The 20,274-nt window shown below is 45.9% G+C and overlaps 1 protein-coding gene across 2 annotated transcripts in view; it reads right to left on the minus strand.

The window, feature by feature from the left end:
* The window catches only part of BICDL1 (BICD family like cargo adaptor 1), a 176,988-nt gene that overhangs the window by 16,354 nt on the left and 140,360 nt on the right, over positions 1-20,274 (minus strand). For both annotated transcript variants that reach the window (XM_075898124.1, XM_075898123.1), the window contains 5 exons: positions 17,278-17,424; positions 12,667-12,846; positions 11,687-11,905; positions 8,338-8,481; positions 996-1,126 (listed from right to left, as the gene is read on the minus strand). In XM_075898124.1, the coding sequence (XP_075754239.1) occupies positions 996-1,126; positions 8,338-8,481; positions 11,687-11,905; positions 12,667-12,846; positions 17,278-17,424 (821 nt within the window). The remainder of the gene's footprint in view (positions 1-995; positions 1,127-8,337; positions 8,482-11,686; positions 11,906-12,666; positions 12,847-17,277; positions 17,425-20,274) is intronic.

Raw genomic sequence — 20,274 nt, forward strand, 5'->3', positions numbered from 1 at the left:
GTGTCCTGAACTTCATGTTCCTCCTCAGGTTTCCTAAAATTGGGCCAGCAAAGATGGGCAGATGGGGGAGATGAAAAAAATGTGACATAAAAGACTGGGGGTGAGTTGCACTGCATCCTTAGCTCGGAATAAGCTATGCAATTTGAGATACAATTTAGAAACAGCTTATTTCGTAATTTGGCGCTGTCTACAAATAAACTTAAAAAACAAAAAAAATAAACTGCTATTCCCAAACGTCCCTTAATCCTCGTGGGACGAGGTTTACAGGGACGTCAGAATAGTGAGCCCGTTACATTTCAGATTAATGGGCTTGCTCAAAAGACACAGAATAGCTATTTTGGGATACTAGAAGTATCCCAAAATAGCACCGCAGTGTGGATCAGCATCATGGGGGTGGGGTGAGGGGGGGTGGATGGATGCAGTAACAGAGCTACACAGAGAAAGTAAAGCAGGAGAAAGGGGAAGCACAGCAGAGGGGATGTGTAATACAGAGGCTAAGGACAGAGGAATGTTCAGTAAAAAAAATTAAGAGAGGAGAAGAACTGATAGATTCACAGAGGCATCAGATGAGAATGGAAGAAAGAGGCTAGAAGAGCTATGGAGCAATTTGGAGAAGGTGCAGTAGCAGAGATACACAAAGGACCTGGAAGGGAGGCTGGAAAAGCAAAAGACAATAGGAGGAGTAAGAGACCAGTTTCAATATGTGTTCCCTTCCGAAATGGGCAATAGCCATCCCTTGGCTTGATGAAAAGATCTGTCCCCAAAAGCTGCTAAGACTTATGGAGTTTTTTAAATGAGAGAGAGTAGAACAGCTGGTTCTAGGAATTTTCAGGAATCCAGACCCTGATCCCTATCACAGGCACTTAGCACTACTCCTCAGCACTCAGAAGTGGGATGATCTACCACGATACCACAGTTTGCTTTGAACAAACTGGTGGGTAGGTCCAGAGACCACACGCTAAACCCTTCTCTGTTCTTTGATAGAATTCTAGTACTTAGCAATGGCTTCATCTCGATCCCTGATGGCCTTCAGAAGCTGTTCATTTGTCTCCTTATCTTCTGCTGATCCTCGGAGCCTGTCTCTTTCTTCTTTCAGCACAGTCATCTCCACACTGAGCAGCGTCACCTGTCAGCAACAGAAAAAGCATGGTCAAATATTTCTCCTCTCAGGTAACAATTAATAGTGGTGGAAGGTGTGTCACTTCTAGCCTTGAAGAGAAATGTCGTCTAAGAACAGAGCAGGCAGCATGAGCAGTGACTAGCTATTACTGGACATGTGCCTCAGCTCTTATCAGAATGAACCAGCTTGTACGGCTGAGAGTTTCTAGTGTCCAGGCCCATCAAACCTTTGCCTTCACAATGGTGATAACTGAAGTAGTGGCTCCCACTTTCAAGACCTAGGGCAGTGGTCTCCAACCTTTTTATACCCAAGATCACTTTTTAAATCTCCGAACAGGTGAAGATCTACTGCCCCGCCCCTTTCTTGAAGCCCCACCCCTTTCTTGAAGCCACGCCCTCTCTATTCTCCTCCTGTCCATCATTTGCTATCCCCAGCCCTTCCTTACACACTCTGATAAACAGTTTATTTTTAAATTATGCGATGTATAAAATTAAAACCACGTGTTTATAGTTATGAAATAAATGGTCTGGTTTTTATTCATGCTATTTAAATCTAAAATGAAGCATTTAGAATTATACATTTTGTGGGGACAGTTCTGCGGCTGGGGGCAGGGGAGAGGGAACAGGGTGCTGGGAGGGCAGAAGACAGGGTTCTGCAGCAGGGGACAGAGTGCCAGTGGAGACAGGAATAGGGACAGAGTTCTGTAGCTGGTAACAGGGGAGTGGGAACAGAATTCTGTGGCTGGGGACAGGACAGTGGGGACAGAATTCTGAACTGGCGCTAAGCTGCGGGACTTCTGTCCATCCCCGGGAAGCCGACACCACCTCCATTTTCACTGAAGGAAGGTAGTGGGGTTTCTCGGGGGTGGAAGGGAAATGGGGACGGGGCAGACAGGACGCCTTGCGATCGACTGGTCGAGAGCAATCGACCTGTTAGTGACCACGGACCTAGGGGCTGCATCTAGATTGGCATGATTTTCCGGAAATGCTTTTAACGGAAAAGTTTTCCGTTAAAAGCATTTTCAGAACAGAGCATCTAGATTGGCACGGACGCTTTTCCGCAAAAAGCACTTTTTGCGGAAAAGCATCCGTGGCCAATCAAGACGCGCTTTTGCGCAAAAAAGCCCCAATCGCCATTTTCGTGATCGGGGCTTTTTTGTGAAAAACAAATCTGAGCTGTCTAAACTCGCCCTTTTGCGCAAAAAAAAAAAAAAAAAAAAAAAAAAAAGGCACAAAAGGGACTTTTGCCTGAGCGGGAGCAGCATAGTATTTCCGCAAGAAGCACTGATTTCTTACAGTAGGAAGTCAGTGCTTTTGCGGAAATTCAAGCGGCTAGTGTAGATAGCTGGCAATTTTTTCCAGAAAAGTGGCTGATTTTCTGGAAAAACTGGCCAGTCTAGACACAGCCAGGGTGGCCAATTTGACATGCGCCACCAAATTGCCATCAGATGGCAATGAGTCCACTCCATTACATTCAATAATCACCAGGGATAATGTTAAAGGCCTTTTTAAATACTCCACTGCAGCCAAAAGGAGATGGATTGTGATCCTCCTATCTCAACTGCACTATTACCATTGAAGGTTCACTATCAAAATGTTACTTCTTTACCAATAGACTCCTCTGTTGAGTCAATGTCCTCTCAGCCTGCACTCTGGTCTCTGATCTGTCCTTGTCCTCACCTAGTTCATGAATTTTCAAGTGCACCCACCTATCCCTGAAATAAGCTTTTAAAAAGAAAAATAATTAAAATAATATCTTCCTGATAGTCCTCTCTTTAGAAGCAGTGAACTGTTTAAAAACAACCTAAATATGAGTGATGACTTGGAAAAGACCCTTTACCTCTAAGAAGGGAATTACTGGCACTCATCAGAGTTTTAATTAGGCTTTTAAATCTATGTAAAATATTTAATAATCTAAGAATCTATTTACCTTGTAGACCTGTCTAAAGTGAATTAACAGTGTGAAATCATGAGGGAATCACCTTGTCATAGCTCTGCTGTCTTCCACAGGCATTTACTCTCTTGCCCTGCTGTATGCAGGAGTGCCATTACCATTACTGCTCTACCAATTTGGAAACTTTTCTCTGACACAAGCAGCCACCTTTCTGTATCCTCCACTGGTGGAGGGAAGACAGTTAAGAAGTTAACCTCCACATCGATACTTCCAGTGACAGCAGAAAAGTATTTGCCATGGATCTCCTTTTGGGCCCGGAGAGGCTGTGAGAGGCGCATACACATAGAGACGCTGCTTTTGAAGATGGAGTTGTCATGCCTGGTGAAAATACAGTAATGGCTGGCAAGTTTCTCTGGGAGACTGAAGAACAGGGTGAGCTATGTTCACTAGGCTGAAGTCCTACACAGTGTTGGAGTCTCCCATGTTCCAATCAGAGGAGAACAGCAAGCAACAAACAGTGTCAGTAGGAATGGGGGGACATTTGGAAGGAAGAGGGACTAAAGGGAGCTGGGGTGGGGCGCTAGGGCAGTGCCAGACCAGTGTGAGGCATGCCTCCATACAGCCCCTTTCATCTCCCTGCTGCTTAGCATGGCAACCTGCAGAAGAGCCTCAGGAGCCCTGTTAGGAGCGTGCCCACTTCCTCCTGCAAGGGAATGCCTCAGGTCAGCTCTTACCCACAGTGGGGAGCACTGACTTACTTTCACCTCTGCTCCCAGCGAAGAATATAGAGCCACAGAAATGTAAGGCTGGAAGAGACCTTAAGAGGTCAGCCAGTTAACCTTCTGTGCTAAGGCTCATTACGTCTTGTCCTACCTGTCATTTCTATTGCTGTCCTGTGAGCAATCTCCCTTTTGTCCACATCTTTCTGAAAGTGTGGCACCCAGAGCCAGAACTGGACACATAACTCCACCTGAGACTTCACTGATACTGAGCAGAGTGTGACCATTATCTCTCAGCTCTGAGAGGTGAGGTAGTGAGTTGTGGGGGAATTAATGGTAAGAAGCTACACGTTTTGTCTGAAGTATCACTGGAAGCAACTCTTTCATCCCTTGGAAGGGCTCTGGCTTTAACTTGAGTCTTGTCCATGTTAGCATATTCCTACGAATGAGCTGTTCCTTGTGAAATTGCCACACAAGCTCTAGGGAACCCTTCAAGGATATTTCTGTGTATAAATCATTCATACAGTGGGAAAACTTCTCATTTGCATTTGTTCAACTGGCTCTGAGTGGTAAAGCCACCACTTGTATTCCTAGGAAGGAGAGCTCTACAGTCCCAAGAGCTTCCTCCAAGCAGCAGCCAAAGTTCTAAATGAACAGTAACGCAAAGCATGAATTCTATTTTTTTCTCCATATGAGAGGGATACAGTTCAGAGCAGGTGGCTAGAGAACCCATCTATCTAAAGCAGATCAGCCTCTAAGCAGAGGTTGGAACAGTCTTTAGTATGGGACAGTCTGTAAGACTGATTAGTTTTGTTGTTTACAGATTGCACTACATGATACACCTTGTTAATATGCCTGATGTTATGCACATCACAGGCATGTTAGAAGGCACTGTGCTGTACAGATATCAGTACCTGTGAATGTACAGAAAGATGTACAAGAGGAAATGCACCACTTGGTGGGACTAGAATGGAGCAGTCAGTCTCCCCTCTGACAATTTTCTTTAGCATTAAACAAGATTTTCTGATTGTCTCTTCCAAGCAGTTACTTACCCTTTGGAAACTGGTTCTCTGAGTAGCTGGTGTGGATCCCTCTCTAGATGTGCATGGGCCTGCTGAGTGAGAGTGGATTTATTTTTGAATAGCAGTATTCACTGGAACACCATATTCACTCTGTGTCACCTCATGCTTCCATTTTAGGGCACAGAGTGGAGTGGCTGTGATCCCAGTCCCTGTATTGCTGAAGACTCTGAAAAGTGGTGACAGAGGGTGGGCTGTGGGATCTGTGTTGCCATAGCAGCATCTTGACGTTACTGTAGAACTGTGATCTGCCCTTTCTACTTCAGGGTTGTCAGTGTGGATCCCACTGAAGGTGACTGGCCACTAGTAGCTCCCTGAATGGTGGGAGTCAGGGGTTTCAGCAATATCGGGCAAATAGTGATTGAAGTACTGCTCTCCTGAGTTTGGCATCTGACTAGGCTCCCTTATCAAGTGCATGAACTTAGTGGGTTGCTCTGTATAACTTTATTGATTTCAGAGACCACCATGTTCTTGACGCAGGTGGATAATGCTGGCTGTACTCCGGAGAAGTGTGTTTTGATGTCTGGGGGTCATGCTGGCCAGTCATTTGATAGAAGGTGGATCCTGTGTGATGAGCAGGGTTCTACTAAATTCATGATCTATTTTGGTCAATTTCATGGTCACAGGATTTAAAAAATAATAATGTTCACGATTTTAGCCATTTAAATCTGAAATTTCATGGTGCTGTAGTTACAGGGATCTTGATCCAAAAAGGAGATGTGTGTATGTGAGGGGGAAGCGGAGGGCTTGCAAGCGTATTGAATGTGGGGTTGTGATACTGCTTAGGGATGTGAAATATTGGTTAACTAAATAGTCGAGTAACCTCATGAATTCTTATCAGTTAGTCAACTATTCTATAGTCCCTGGGGGTAGGGCCAACAGCCAGTGCACTCCAGCCTCACTCCCAAAAAGACCCCTGCCACTCCATGCTGTTGCCTCTGTATCAGAGACAGCAGCACGGGGTGCCAGGTGGGAGCTGGTCTGAGGGGGAAGCCAGTTTAAAACCCATCTCCTCTTGTGGACCTGTCCTGTTGCCCTGTGCTGCTGCCTCTGATAAAGAGGCAGAAGCATGGGGTGGCAGCAGCCCTTGTCTAGGGATGGATCTGAGCTCCTGGATCCGGCATGAGCTGGAACTGAGCTGGGCTGCTGGCCAGCCTGCTAAAAAAAATGTACCTGCGGGTGGGGTGGGAGGGGCCAGGAGAATGTGTGTAGTCTATAGCATTAACCTATATGCTTTTGCTTATCAGTTTATTGGTTAATCGACTACACTATTACATCCCTAATACTGCTACCCTCATCTGTGTATTGCTTTAGGTAATGACAATGTCATCAGTGCTGGGCAGCTAGAGAATGGTGGCTTCTGTCTGGAGTTCCAACTCTAAAGGCAGAGCTGCAGAGAAGTAAGGTAGAATGGAATGGTATTGCTACCCTTCTGCACTGCTGCTTGCAGAATTGGGCCCTTAGTCAGCAACTGCCATACTCTGGCTGCTCTGCTCTGAAGGAAACAGCACAGAAGTAAAGATGACATAGAATGGTATTGTTACATCTACATTGCTACCAACGGGGCATTGCCTTCTGCTGGGGCAACAGCCAACAGCTACTACTCTCTGGCTTCTCAGCTCTGAAGGCAGGCAGAATAGGCAATACTATGATTCCCCCCCCAAACAACTTGTGATCCCTTGCAACTCCTTGTAGCATCCCCAATTTAAGAAACATCCCTCCTGTGAAATCTGTATAGTAATAAAGTAAAACCAAGCAAAAGACCAGATTTTACTGCAGGAGACAAAATTTCCTGGTTTGTGACACCCATGGCCAAGAATTTGGTAGGGCTCTAGTGATGAGACAACTTAGCTTTTTAATGTGTTGGATATAGCCTGAAAGCCTTTCTCCTGGTGAGGTGATAGAACAAAGCACTAGTGAGGTCGAAGTATGCAGCTTCTTTCTGCTGGCACTGAGTGTGGCTTTGGGAAAAAAAGCTAGTCAAGCAGTCCAATGGTTTAGGTGGAATTCTATGGAAGGGCGTTTAAGAAAATCTGACAATAAGGGCTCTGATTTCAATAACTCTCTGTGCTGAGATAATGGTCACAAGAAAGAAAACAGTTTTGATGTTAAGATGGTGTACAGACCTCTTTGACAATGTTTCAAAGGGAGGGTCCACACACTTTAGAAGGATAGCATTGAGGTTCCAGATGTCTTTGACTGGAAGGCAAGCTCTGAAAGGGAGGCCTCTGATGAATTTTGATAGTGTATAGTGTGTGAACACCAATTCTGAGTACTGGAGTGTAACAAACAGATATTGCAGCAAAGTGAACCTTGAGAGCATTAACTCCTAAACCTGCATGATCTTGGATATTATCCTGGGGATGAGAACCATGAACCAGTCTTGCACATGGATAGACAGAATGATGGTGGCATGAATTACATGCTTAACCAAAGACAACATATGTAGTTGTTAAATTTCCTCAGATCTTGGATAGGACTAAGCACCCCCCCGTTCTTTTTCAGAATGAGGAAATACTGCTTCATTTTGGAGCCAAAGAGGAAAGCAACCACTTCTCTTAACTATGGCAGCAGAAGAGAAATGTATCTAGCTCAGCGTTCACTTCTGCTCTTGTGAGAAGGATCTCTGAAAAGCAAGGCAGGCAGCAAAGAATGGAACTCAAAGAGTGTGACTATGGAATCAGCGTCTTGATCTCCAAAGTCTCAGTAATCCTCATAAGGAACTCCTGGAATGTTTTGAAGTCATCCTTTGCTTGTGTCATTGCCAGTAGATACCATTTTATCTAGCACTGAAGAGTAAAGACCATTCAAAGGTAAGATGAGGCACTGACATTGCTCAGTCTCTGGATCTGACTCTTCCTAGTATTCAGGCATCAGTGGTTTGGCCACGGATGCTGCTGGTGAGAAAGAGCTCTTACTTTTCCTCAGTTTTAGAAGGCTCAGAAAAGTATTTAGGTGGAGCTAAAAACTAGTGGTTTGGATATTTGGAGGTTCTGCCTTTCTGCTGTGACCAGTAAAAAGGAACCAAGACAGGGCTGCAGCCATCCTGCTCTTTATGGTGTCAGATGAGGGAGCACAGGGAGCATAGATGGCTCCCGCCACTTCAATTCAAAAACTTCTCCAATCTTGCATGCTCATGAGGCACATGCATACCTACATGTATTTCCACTACATGCATCTGAAGAAGTGGGTCTTTGCCCAGGAAAGCTTATGCACCAATAAATCTGTTTAGTCTATAAGGTGCCACAGGACTTCTCCTTGTTTATGCAGATTCAGACTAACACGGCTGCCCCTCTGATACTTGCATACCTACAGAGGTTTCCACACTGACATATACTTGAAGAACATTGGGTTAGCCAACACTGTAGAGTAGGGTTCTACAGCATGTTGCTCACTGGTCTCCTCAGGATATGAATAGATGATCTCTTGCAAGTAGGCAGAGAATTATCTGGGAATGTGCAACAATCCTATCTTACAAAGCAACTTGCATTTCAGAAGGTTCAGGGAATCTGTATGGATTGCTCACCTGGCTGTGAAGTCTCTGCAGCTCCTCTAGGCTCTGCCTCAGCTTCCCTCTTTCTCCCTCCATTAATTCCCTCAAGACTCTTGAGTCCTCACTTGTTTGCTTGATCTGTTCTTCTAAGGCATCATCATCACTTCTCCGAGAACTCTGGCAACAAAAGAGAAATGCATCTTGCTCAGCTTTCATTTATAAGTTACAATTTGCATTAGCTCCATACTGATGTGGGGCCAGCTCTAAGAGAGAGAGGACCATGGGAATGTCACTCGGCAAGAGCTCTGATATTTTAGTATACATTTACATAAAAATATGCTGTATCCAGAAGGTTCACAACACAGCCAGTGTATGTCTACACTACAGTGTTAATTCGAACTAACAGATGTTAGTTCGAATTAACTTTGATAGGCGCTACACATGCGAACCGCTAGTACGAACTTAATTCAGACTAGTGGAGCGCTTAATTTGAACTAGGTAAACCTCATTCTACGAGGACTAACACCTAGTTCGAATTAAGTAGTTCAAATTAAGGCCTGTGTAGCCACTTAATTCGAACTAGTGGGAGGCTAGCCCTCCCCAGCTTTCCCTGGTGGCCACTCTGGGCACCACCATGGAAACTCTTCTGTCCCCCTCCCGGCCCCGGAGCCCTTAAAGGGGCACGGGCTGGCTACGGTGCCCGTGCCAGGTGCAAGCCTGCCAGCACCCAGCCAGCAGACCCTGCACCTGGCACGGCTCGAGCCAGCCACCCACTGCCACCCAGCCCTCCGCCTCTTCCCGGGACCAGCCTGGCGGCTCCCAGGAGCCTGGCCAGGTCCGCAAGAGGCGGGCGCCCGCCTGGTCTAGTGCAGACATCGTGGACCTCATCCACGACCTCCGCACTAGGCACAGGAAAGTGGCCGTCTAGGGCAGGATAGCTGCCAGCCTGCCCACCCAGGAGCAAGTTTGCATGAAAATCAAGGTGGTCCACTGAGACCCCCGACCCTGAGCCCTGAGCTTAGAATGCCTGTACTGGGTCAGACCAAAGGTCCATCTAGCCCAGTAGCCTGTCTGTCAACAGCGGCCAACACTAGGTAGAGGGAATGGACCGAAGACAATGACCAAGCCATTTGTCTCGTGCCATCCATCTCCAGCCTTCCACAAACAGAGGCCAGGGAAACCATTTCTACCCCCTGGCTGATACCACTCCATGGACCCAACCTCCATGAATTTATCTAACTTCTCTTTAAACTCTGTTATAGTTCTAGCCTTAACAGCCTCCTGCAGCAAGGAGTTCCACAGGTTGACTATTTGCTTTGTGAAGAAGAACTTTCTGTTGTTAGTTTGAAGCCTGCTACCCATTCATTTCATCTGGTGTCCTTTAGTCCTTCTATTATGGGAACTAATGAAGAACTTTTCTTTATGCACCCTCTCCACCCCACTCATGCTTTTATAGACCTCTATCATATCCCCCCTCAGTCTCCTCTTTTCTAAGATGAAAAGTCCCAGTCTCTTTAGCCTCTCTTCATATGGGACCTGTTCCAAACCACTGATCATTTTAGTTGCCCTCCCTCTCCCAGCCTCTCTCTTCCCCTCTCCCACCTCCTTTTCCCAGTCTCCCCGAGTTTTGTTCAATAAAGAGAGTTTCTATTTTTGAACACACGTGTCCTTTATTTTGTACATCAGGAAGGGGGGCTAGGGAGGGGTAAGTGGAAGGAGGTGAGGGAGGAATGGGGTACAAGCCCCCGATGGGGAGGACTGGGCTGGCTCTGCAGGCTCCTCGGGGTGGAAGCTCTCCTGAAGCCCCTTGATTGACCCCCCCTCCAGATGGCAGCCTGTGGCAAGTGCAGCCGGGCTGATGGCTGAGTGCTGTGATGTGCCGAGTGTGGGCACTCAGGGCACTCCAAGCCAGGACTGATTTGCAAGCGGGGAACCCCTGAGAACTGTCTGTCCGGGTTGGGGGTTGGGTCCCTTTAAGCACAGCCCTCGGCTAGCCTGAGACAGCAGCTCCACGCTCTAAGTCCTACTCTGATGCCCTGCCGGCACTGCTTCCGGCCATCCTTAACCTCGGTTCAGGGTCCACTCAGTGTGGACATGCTAGTTCGAATTAGCAAAATGCTAATTCGAACTAGTTTTTAAGTCTAGATGCGCTAATTCGAATTAGCTTAGTTCGAATTAGTGCTGTAGTGTAGAAATACCCCCAGTAACAAATACACAGCAAAGATAAACACACCCAGCCTCTAAGCTTGGGTAGAAAGGACACACAACAGTTATTTACCTTAGCACAAAGATATATACACACTCCCAATTCTATAATCCCCTGCCCTCATCTTTGAATACAACCCAGTTCTAATATTTAACTCTTTATACACTTATTCCTAACCAGGTTTCCATGTTTAGGCCTACATACTTTATTTCCATTCTGTCCTGAATAAATACAATCTTGTATTCTCGCTTACCTTTTACAATTCACTCCTAACTCCTACATATATTGTAACTGGTTAGTTAGGAATTCCATTCATGTCTGAGGTTTACATGTACACGTAGTCTGCTGGCTTGTTTCTGGATGTGCCATTCCAGAATGGAATTGCTCTCAGGATGGCTATTTCCTTGTAGAAACACACAGGTCTTGAGAATGAAGTAAATGGAGGGTCAAGATTGATTCTGAGTCTTTGTTAAAGGCTTAACATTTCCCCATTACTTTTACCCTGTCATGGAGGTGGTCCCAGTCCTTCAAAGAGAGGATCTGCAGGTATCCTCCAGCATGATTCCATGCAATCACCAATTCCATTAACATTCTGAGTTCTGCTTCTATCCTCAGTACTCCAAGGCAAACAGCAGGTGCTATGCTGCTGTAGAACTTTCCCTCTCACATATATATATACACTGGTGGCTTATATCTTTTGTATCTAGCCACACTCTATATGGGACCTGATTTTTGATTTTTCACTCTCACCAATCTCTTTATATCACTGCAGTTTTAATCAGAAATGAAAGTGAAATCGCTAGAAAGTTTGCAATATTTTCAAGATAGCAGAAACTAACAATATCTAGAACTCTTTCAAGAAACTCTGATTGCATTAGTTTCCTAGAGTGATTCCCATACTAGAGAGATCGGAATGAGTATCTAAACAGAGATTTGATACCTTCTGAGGTCATATGCTTAAATCCCTTGGGTTGGCATGTCTAAATGCTAGACTGCTTGTGATATCTGAGATAATTGGAAACGGGTTGCATAACCTGATGTCCAATCTTCAAGGCCATGAAAGAATTCTGAAAACCCACAGAATTAAGGGTTTAAAATAACCCAGCCATACCAGACACTTCCTTGCCTAGCGCCAGCACTGATACTGAACACCTTGCTATGTGTCCAACTCCTTACCGTGGAGTCTGGACCATCCAGAACACTTTGAATCAGTCTCTTCAGCTCATTGAGACCGGCTCGTAGACTGCCAGCAGGGACATCTTTGGCTGATGAGGTTTCTGAAGACTCATCCATGGAGGAGTCTGTGGAGACTGCAGAGTCCGCGCTGTCATTTCCTCTGAGATGAGAACAGAGATATCTGATTTGGCAATAGGCCTCCCAGAGCTGCAGTCTCAGCTGGAACAAGACAGCATTATATTAGTCCATGATTTTAGGGACCCATGAGATTCTATTTTTTGTAGACTTCCAGGATGTGACCATGTCATTAGCTACAAAAGTTTGTTGATGTACCCTAGTCTGGATGCAATATTAATGAAAAACAACAATTACTTATCTAGTGCTTTTCATCTAGAGGTCTCAAAATATTATTACCTGCATTGCACTGATAGGGAAACGGATACAGAGAGATTACTTTATTTGCCTAGTCATACATGATGAGGCAGCATAAAAGACAGAGATAGAACCCAGATTTCTTAACATACAGCCTAGCACCATGTCCATTGGAGTACATTGTCTCACTGAACAGCCAGGATGTGTTTGGCTTTTGCTCTTTTTATGTGTGTATGTGTGCGCACACATGGATTTTAAATGAATTTTACAATATATGTTAGCAATGCAGTCCTTCCTCTCTCTTCTAATTGGTGTGCTTCTGTTTCCCTAGGTAAGTTCACATCAGCATGTGCATGTGTATTAATGCAGTGCTCTATCAGATGAAAAAGAAATCTTGGATGACTACTGTGTGGTTTGGACTATGGGTTTCTTAACTGAAATCAGTAGCAGCTTTGTGGAATGTGGTGCAATTCTTTGCCATTTGCACTACTCTGCTATGCTTTGTAGCTATGTCCTGTGAATATGTTTACACATCACCATGTGTGCATTCATGTGGTACACATTTACAAAGATTCATACGCTTTCACAGTGGGTAAGGATGATCATACTTGTTCTCTCTCCTGTTCTTGCTCTTCTGCCTCCATGCTCTGCTCAATTTCAGATAGCAAGGATGTGCTGGTTGTGTTAAAACTTTGGAGACTTCTCTCCTCGCTAAGCTCTTCTACCTTTCCCTGGAGTTGCCGATAGGACAGCCGCACCTCCTGGAGCTCCAGTTGACTTTGATGCAGCTTCCAAAGGAAATAAAAGGAAAAAACAAAACTAGTGAATATGACTGAGACCAAGATGAATTGCTCAGCTCATGAAGAACCTTGATGGGAGCCCTGAAAAGAGGTTTCCATGCATATGGGAAAAACAGTCTTTGCTGGTTTGTCTACTTTCTGAAGTTTAACTGTCTAATATTATTACCAAAACTTTAAAAGAATCAGACATGAACTGGGATCTAAAATATGCTGAAGGCTCACAATTACTAGGTTACTTATGCCTAAAATGTGTTATAAAGAATTCCTGAAAGAATTAAGAAAAAACAAGGTAATTCAATATTACAGAAACAACTGAATTTTTAAAAAAGTCACACAACTATTTGTGATTCAGAGATATAATTAAACACTGATCATTTAAACCCCAACATATCTACTACGTCTATAATTTACAGAGAATCATTTCACTAATTTTTAACTCTGGTTATCTGAATGTTTCAGATATCCCTCACAGGGAAGAAAGTAACTTAAGTTTCCTTCAGGTAGAGTTGTACTGTATTTCCCGGGGGGAGGAGAAAGAGGGAGGCCTCAGGACAGGGAGTGCGATAAAACAATACATATAAGAAATTTAAGTGGAGGGTGGGGGGGGGGGCACTCAGGGCAGGGGGTAGGGATGTGGGTGGGGCCAACAGGAGTCAGGATGGGAGCTTAAGGGAGAGGGAAGGCTCAGGGCAAGGAGCTGGGGGGTGGGAGTCAGGGCTGGAGGGTATGAGGCAGAGCTCAGAGCAGGGGGCTCAGAGAGTGGGGGCTGCTGGAGCTAGGACTGGGTGATGTGGGGATACAGAAGTCTGGGCAGAGGGCTTAGGACCAAGTACTGGGTGTGCATAGGGGTTAGTGTGGGGGGGGCATGGGTGATATTTCAGGAGGATGTGGGGTGTGTATGCTTCAGATGCACATACTGGGTTACTGCTTCTCTTCTTCCCCTTTCCCTCTCAGTGAATGTGGGGAAAGTGCACAGCCTGCATGCATTCCTCTCCCTCCCTGCCATCCAGAGGAGGGTCAGAGGAGGAATGCATGCAGGCTGTACACTTTCTCTGGTATGTGTAGCGGCAACCTTCCTTCTGCCTTCCACCCTGTTGAAATTGTGCATAGGGGAGGGGGCTCAGATCTGGGGCAGTCCCGAACAGGTGGCCATGTCCTCAGCCACCTCCTTTAACTTGTCTGCCTGCTGCTTAATGTGGCAGCCTGCAGGAAGCCCCAGGAGCCAGGCTGGGAGTGTGCCACCTCTCCCTCTGCAGCCGAGTGCCCCAGCCAGCTGGCTTCTTGCTGGAGTGGTGCATCAGCTTACTATCACCTATGCCCTCAAGCCTTTTAAATCAGAGCATATCTGTAATGAGAGGGTGCAGAACTGAGTAAACAACTCAGACACCTACAGTGGAGCACCCACAGGGACACTCCTCAAATAAATATATTAGGTTTCCTGTTACACTGCGGGTACAAAGTCAAAACAGTAAACCCGGTTGTGATGAGTTGGAGCTGCCCCGTTTGGCTGGGGCCAATCCGCCCTGTAGTACTCCACAGTGGCACATGCGCTCCTGGGGGCGAGCTGGGAGACACAGGCCCCCTGCGCAAACTGCTTGGTGGCTGCGGCCCAGCTGACAGGCGCAGGAGCCAGACCGGGGGAAATCTGAAGCCCTAGGCTACGTCACAGGCAGTAGAACGCCCCTGACCCCGGAGTCAGAGGGTGACATCAGGCAGGGAGACTCCGGGAGAGGATGAAAAGGGAGCCTGGAAAGGAGGGCTGGAAAGGAGGAGGAAAGCAAGGGAAGGGGTGCGCCTCTGGGTCCGGCGTGGTAGGAAGCAACCCAGGGCAGGGCATTTCAGGACTTGCTAGTGGACTGGTGAGTTTCAGGTATTGATCCCACCAGCTGGACAGGATGCTACTAGAGCATGTCCTTAGTTCCCATAATAGAAGAACTAGAGGACACCAAATGAAATTAATGGGTAGCAGGTTTAAAACTAATAAAAGGAAGTTCTTCTTCACATAGCGTGTTGTCAACCTGTGGAACTCCTTGCCAGAGGAGGCTGTGAAGGCTAGGACTATAATAGAGTTTAAAGAGAAGCTGGATAAATTCATGGAGGCTAGGTCCATAAAAGGCTATTAGCCAGGGGATAAAATGGTGTCCTTGGCCTCTGTTCGTCAGAGGCTGGAGAGGGATGGCAGGAGACAAATCGCTTGATCATTGTCTTCGGTCCACCCCCTCTGGGGCACCTGGTGCTGGTCACTGTCGGTAGACAGGATACTGGGCTAGATGGACCTTTGGTCTGACCCATTACGGCCGTTCTTATGTTCTTATGTTATGTAGGGCCCTGGGCTGGGTCCCATGAGAGAGGGTGGGCCCGGGCCCCCCTCCCCTCATTCCCCAGACCGGAAGAAAAGAGGGGCGGTAGGCCCGAATTCACCCACATACCTGAGACAAGGGGGCGTGGTGGGACCTGAACCTATTTACTTGGACCACACAGCTGAATTGAAGGATGTACCAAAACGGAGGGCGGGGGGGTAAAGGGGCACCTTTGTACACCAGTACTGGGTGCAATCACTTTCTACATAAATAACAGGCAGATAGAAATTCATTTGAGACAAGTGTCTAGGAGGTAATGTATGTTAAAAAGAACAGCTTAATCCATCTGTTTACACAGGTAAATTCTGAATTAGCGATAGCCCCTAAGGAAAAAGATTTAAGCACCATTGTGGACAGCTTATTGTACAGTAGTGGTCAAAATAGCTAAGATGCTAGTTTGTACAGTAGGGGATAGAGAGAAGTATGAAAAAAAGATAATAATTCCTCTCCTTGGATACCACATTCTGCAATGGTTCCCTCATCTCAAGAAAGACAGCAGAAAAGGTCCAGTGGAGGCAACAAAATTAGCTAGAGGCATGATGTAGTGAGGGTGAGATCCAGATGTGGAAATATGAAAAAAGACTAGGCATAGGTAGTTTGGAGAGAAGATGCATTCCAAAAGAGAATATATTTATAAATACCATATAACAATAAAAAAGCAGTTGGGAGTCCCTATTAACACTGTCTCACCACAAGATAACTAGAGGGCACTTTCTGAAATTAGGAAGGGGAAAAATAAATGAATAAAAGAAATACTGTAATGGAAATGAAATTTACTTGCTCAAACTGAGGTACAGAGCTTAGTAAATTTCTGATTAGACTTTTATCTATGAATAAATTACATAATTAGAATAAAATTATAGAGGCTGATGAAATTGACAACTGGGAGTGTTAATTATGGCAGAAATAGCCTTTCCTGTCTAAATCACCAGGTCAAATCCAGACCAGGCTGGTGGCAGATTATTGAGCAGCTCTCAGATTGTAATGCTGTTCAACTGCATAAAGTAAATTGGTGGGTCTGTCCAGTTCCACATGGATAGGCATCCAAATTACAATCCTGCCATCACAGCTCACATTAACTAGTCCCAGCCTGGCAAGCTCATGGCAGAGAGTCCAAGGACCAAATGGGTCAGTGAAGACTGAACTCCCTGGACAAAATCTCTCCCTACCTGGATTGAGGAACAGTGGGAGTCAAAGTGAGGAAACTTTCAGTTTCTAGGACTGTTGACCCTGTGTTCCGGAAGAAATTATTTCCTTCATTGACTAGGATAAACATGGTTCTAACTGGATGCATTAGAAGGGATTTTGCACCTCCTATTGAAGAAGCAGTTAAGGCCTAACAGCAGGTACCAGGCTAGATGGTCTATCAGTCTCTTGTGTATCAATTCCTATATTCTTTTGTTCCACTTACTGGCAGAGGATATGGGGAGCCAAAGAATAAAATAGGTGGTATAGCCACAAATCTGCAGTGGATAAGGTGAACTGAGAAAAGAAATAATAAAATATCACTCTCCACTCAGAGACAGACTATATAACACAGAGGTAGCAACTAGTTCAAACTGTACGTGGAGTAATGTTCACTAAGAGATGCTGAAAAATCCATGGGGCTGTTATGTGGAACTTGTGAATAATGAGAGATCTGAGAATGGCTACAATCCTCTACCCAAATTACCCATAGTGTACCCTATTGGAGTCAACCCAAGTAAGAAATCAGCAGAAATGAACCACTTCCTCAGTCTCCATAGCTTCCATTGAAGTACCTGTTTTCCTTGTTCTCACTCCTTGTTCTAATCACGTATTTTCTCTTCCTTTAGTCTCCTCTGTGAGAGTTCCTGTCCTCTGCAGGTCATTTCTAGGCTCTAGTCACTTTGTTGTTCCTCTGTGATCATCAGAGTCATTTTACTCTTTCCCTTGGCCTCCTATCTCCAAATTCTCTTTCTCTTGTAGGTCCCATCCCAGAACCCCTTCTTTATCCCTTCTTAGCTTTCAGAATTTCATTTTCTCTCTCATGTGAGCATTTCTCTCCCCTCCTCCCCCACTCCGCTCTTGCTCTCCTCACCTGCAGATCCTTATCATGGCTTTGTCTCTCCAGGACCAGCACTCGCTCCTGCAGTTCCTCCACAGTGCTCTGAAGCAGATCATTTTCCTCCATCATGGCACTAAGGCGACACTCCAGCTCCTGCTTCCTATCAGTAAGCATCTTAATCTGAAAGGGAAAGAGAACTAGTGTTATGCCCCAGGCTTTGGAAAAAGCAGCAGGAACCAGAGTGGGTCTGTGTCTGCACCTGCATGAGAGAAACACTGCCTCTTTATGCAACTCAGAGCTTAGGAGGAGGTTGAAAGAAAATGCCTCCCACAAGAAAACTCAGTGGAGCAGAGTGGGAGTACAGCTTCTGAGATGCTGGAATGTGCGTTGCCAGGCAAATGTAGAGGGAGGAAAGGGGGAAGAAGAGGCCACTGTGTACCTTGGAATTTCCTAAGAGCTAAGGAAGAGCATGGCCCATCCCTGCCCGGAGGATTCATTCAGACAATAAAACGTGCACAGATGTGAGATGCTAGTTACTCAGCTCAGCTTCATTACTACTCTGTTCCTGGTGTGAGCAAATGTTGGAATGTCCAGGAAGGGCATCCCCCTACATTTGTATATGGCCACTTACTGGAATTTCTAGGGGGGGGAGGGTGGACAAGGGGAAGAGAGAAAGAGCGAGAGAGAGAGAAAGAGCATGAGAGAGAGAGAGAAATAACAAGACTTGCTATGCCCTTTATGGGCAACAGGCAGGAAAGCATGGCAATTGAGCACCCTATTCTTTGCTAAATGTTTAGTTTGACGACTCCCCAACAGGATATAATTTTATGCTTTAAAAAGCAGACTGATAGTTTTGTGCAACAGTTGATATCCCCCAACAATTACTTGTTTTAAAATAGATTCAAGCCTTTCAATGGTCCATTGCAACAAGGGCAGTTGATGAAGGACAATGTGCCAAGAACATTCACTTAGCAAGAAGCTGTATATAGACTTAATCAGTACCAGTAAAGGGCACTTTATATAACCAGGAATACATTTTCCCATCTAGCTGTCTATCCAGGTTCTTATACAGTGCTTACCACCAGGATACCTGTGTGTTGTTGGTATATTTTGTATCCTATCCTACACCATCAGCTGTTCTTCAGCTATGCTTACAGACCTTTGATGTCCCAAATAATTCCTGGTCTGTTCATACACTATCTCAGATGGCTTGGTCTAGCAACTCATGTTCCCTAGGTCAATCTATACCCATACTCTTAGCCCCCCTTCCATAGTGTTCTGGGTCCTTTCAGACCTCTCTGATAGGTCTCTTCAAATTTCCTTTACAGCTACTTGATTAACTTGCTGGTTTTCTACAGCTCGCCCTCCCAACTGTTCCAGATGCATTCCTAGCCCCTGTTCACACGTGCCCCAGATGCCTTAAACCAACTCAAATATTGGTCTAGCCATTCTATGGTTGCCTTCTAGACTCTCCCTTAATTCTCCTCCTCCCCTGCTTTACTATTTTCTAGGTCAGGAGCGGGAAACCTTTTTTGGGTTGGGGGCAGGGCCGGCCTGAGCACTTTTGGCGCCCTGGGCCCAGGCATGTGGCGCCGCCTCCAGGTGCATGGCATGGGCCCGCCCCTGGGGCGCACAGCACATGTGCTGCCCAGCCTGGCCCAGGGGCCCCACGGGTGTGGGGGGAAGAGCACTGCTGGCTGGTGTCGCGAGGCTGGAGTTGCAGGAGCCGGGCGTGTGGCGCCTGATGGCAGCTGTAAGGGACGCCACACGCCCCTTACAGCTGCCATCAGGCGCCCCCCATCCGTTGGTGCCCTGGGAAGCTGCCCAGCTCACCCATGCCTCAGTCCGGCCCTGGCTGGGGGCCACTGACACACAGAAAAATCAGTCAAAGGCTATACACAAGTGAGAAGCAAAAAAGAAAAAAAAAAAAGCCCTCACTGATGTGGCTCTTGACTGAGAAGGAGAAAGATACTCCTCACATTCCCCTTGCACATTAGGCCTTGGGTGGTCCAGGCTAGTAGATTTTGTGTGCTCCAGCCCCTTAGTTGGGGCAGCAGCAGGGGCTGGAGCACCAGCATGGGCTTCCCAATGCTGCAGGTGCCCTGAGCCTTGGGGACTGCATCCAGACCCAGGGCCTGAGGTTCCCAACCTCTGCTCTACGTCTTTTCCAGTACACTTATGTTAGCTGCTAACTTTCCTCCAGGGTCTCTCGGGTACCTGTCTATCTGTCTATCTTCCAAGCCCCATGTTTAGGATTATGCACCTAGTGTACAGATGGTGCCTGGACACAGACTAACTAGATATTCAGCTATCCTGGAGAAATGAAGAATTCTGTATTTTCTGGGGGAATCAAATGTTTGAAAGATGAAGGAATATTGTATCAATCCTGAATATTTACATTTATTCATATGTGAGTAATGATTGCTGAGAAATCTCTTCCCCTACAAGCATGACTTCAGTGAAATGGAGACAAGGAACACAACAGAGAGAAACACAGAACAGAAGACTGCATTTTACATTAGCACTTGTTATAAAACTCAGTAATGAACCACCCGTGAACGACGGTAAAAAACCCCACAACTCTCCTGCAGGCCTTGGACAAGGACAAGGGTATGAGGGGGGGAAATGGGCTGAAAGTGCAAGCCAGGAAGGTCCTTAGCAGGTGGGGCATGCATGGTGATGGTAACGGACATGCATTCAAAACTCAATCAAGGCATCTGTACTTACTTCAAGGACCTGCTGCTCCACACCAAGGGGAAGAGGAAAGGAAGGGAAATGGGGAAAAGGAGGGTAAGGAGAGGAAAAGAAACAGAAATTTAGGAAAAAAACTTTAATTCATTAAAAAATAGTAGGATTTTACAACAGGGTTTTTTCTACTCCAAGTCCTTCATATTCAAGTCTCACATCTTCCCCAAATCACAGAAGGAAAACAAAAAGAAAAATGTTTAGCTCTGGTCAAGATATTCAGAGCTAAAATAAGAATAAAGGATAGCCTCACATTTCCATGCATGCCTCAAATGGAGGACTAAA

The sequence above is a fragment of the Pelodiscus sinensis genome, chromosome 15, assembly GCF_049634645.1.
Source record: "Pelodiscus sinensis isolate JC-2024 chromosome 15, ASM4963464v1, whole genome shotgun sequence".
Taxonomy (NCBI): domain Eukaryota; kingdom Metazoa; phylum Chordata; order Testudines; family Trionychidae; genus Pelodiscus; species Pelodiscus sinensis.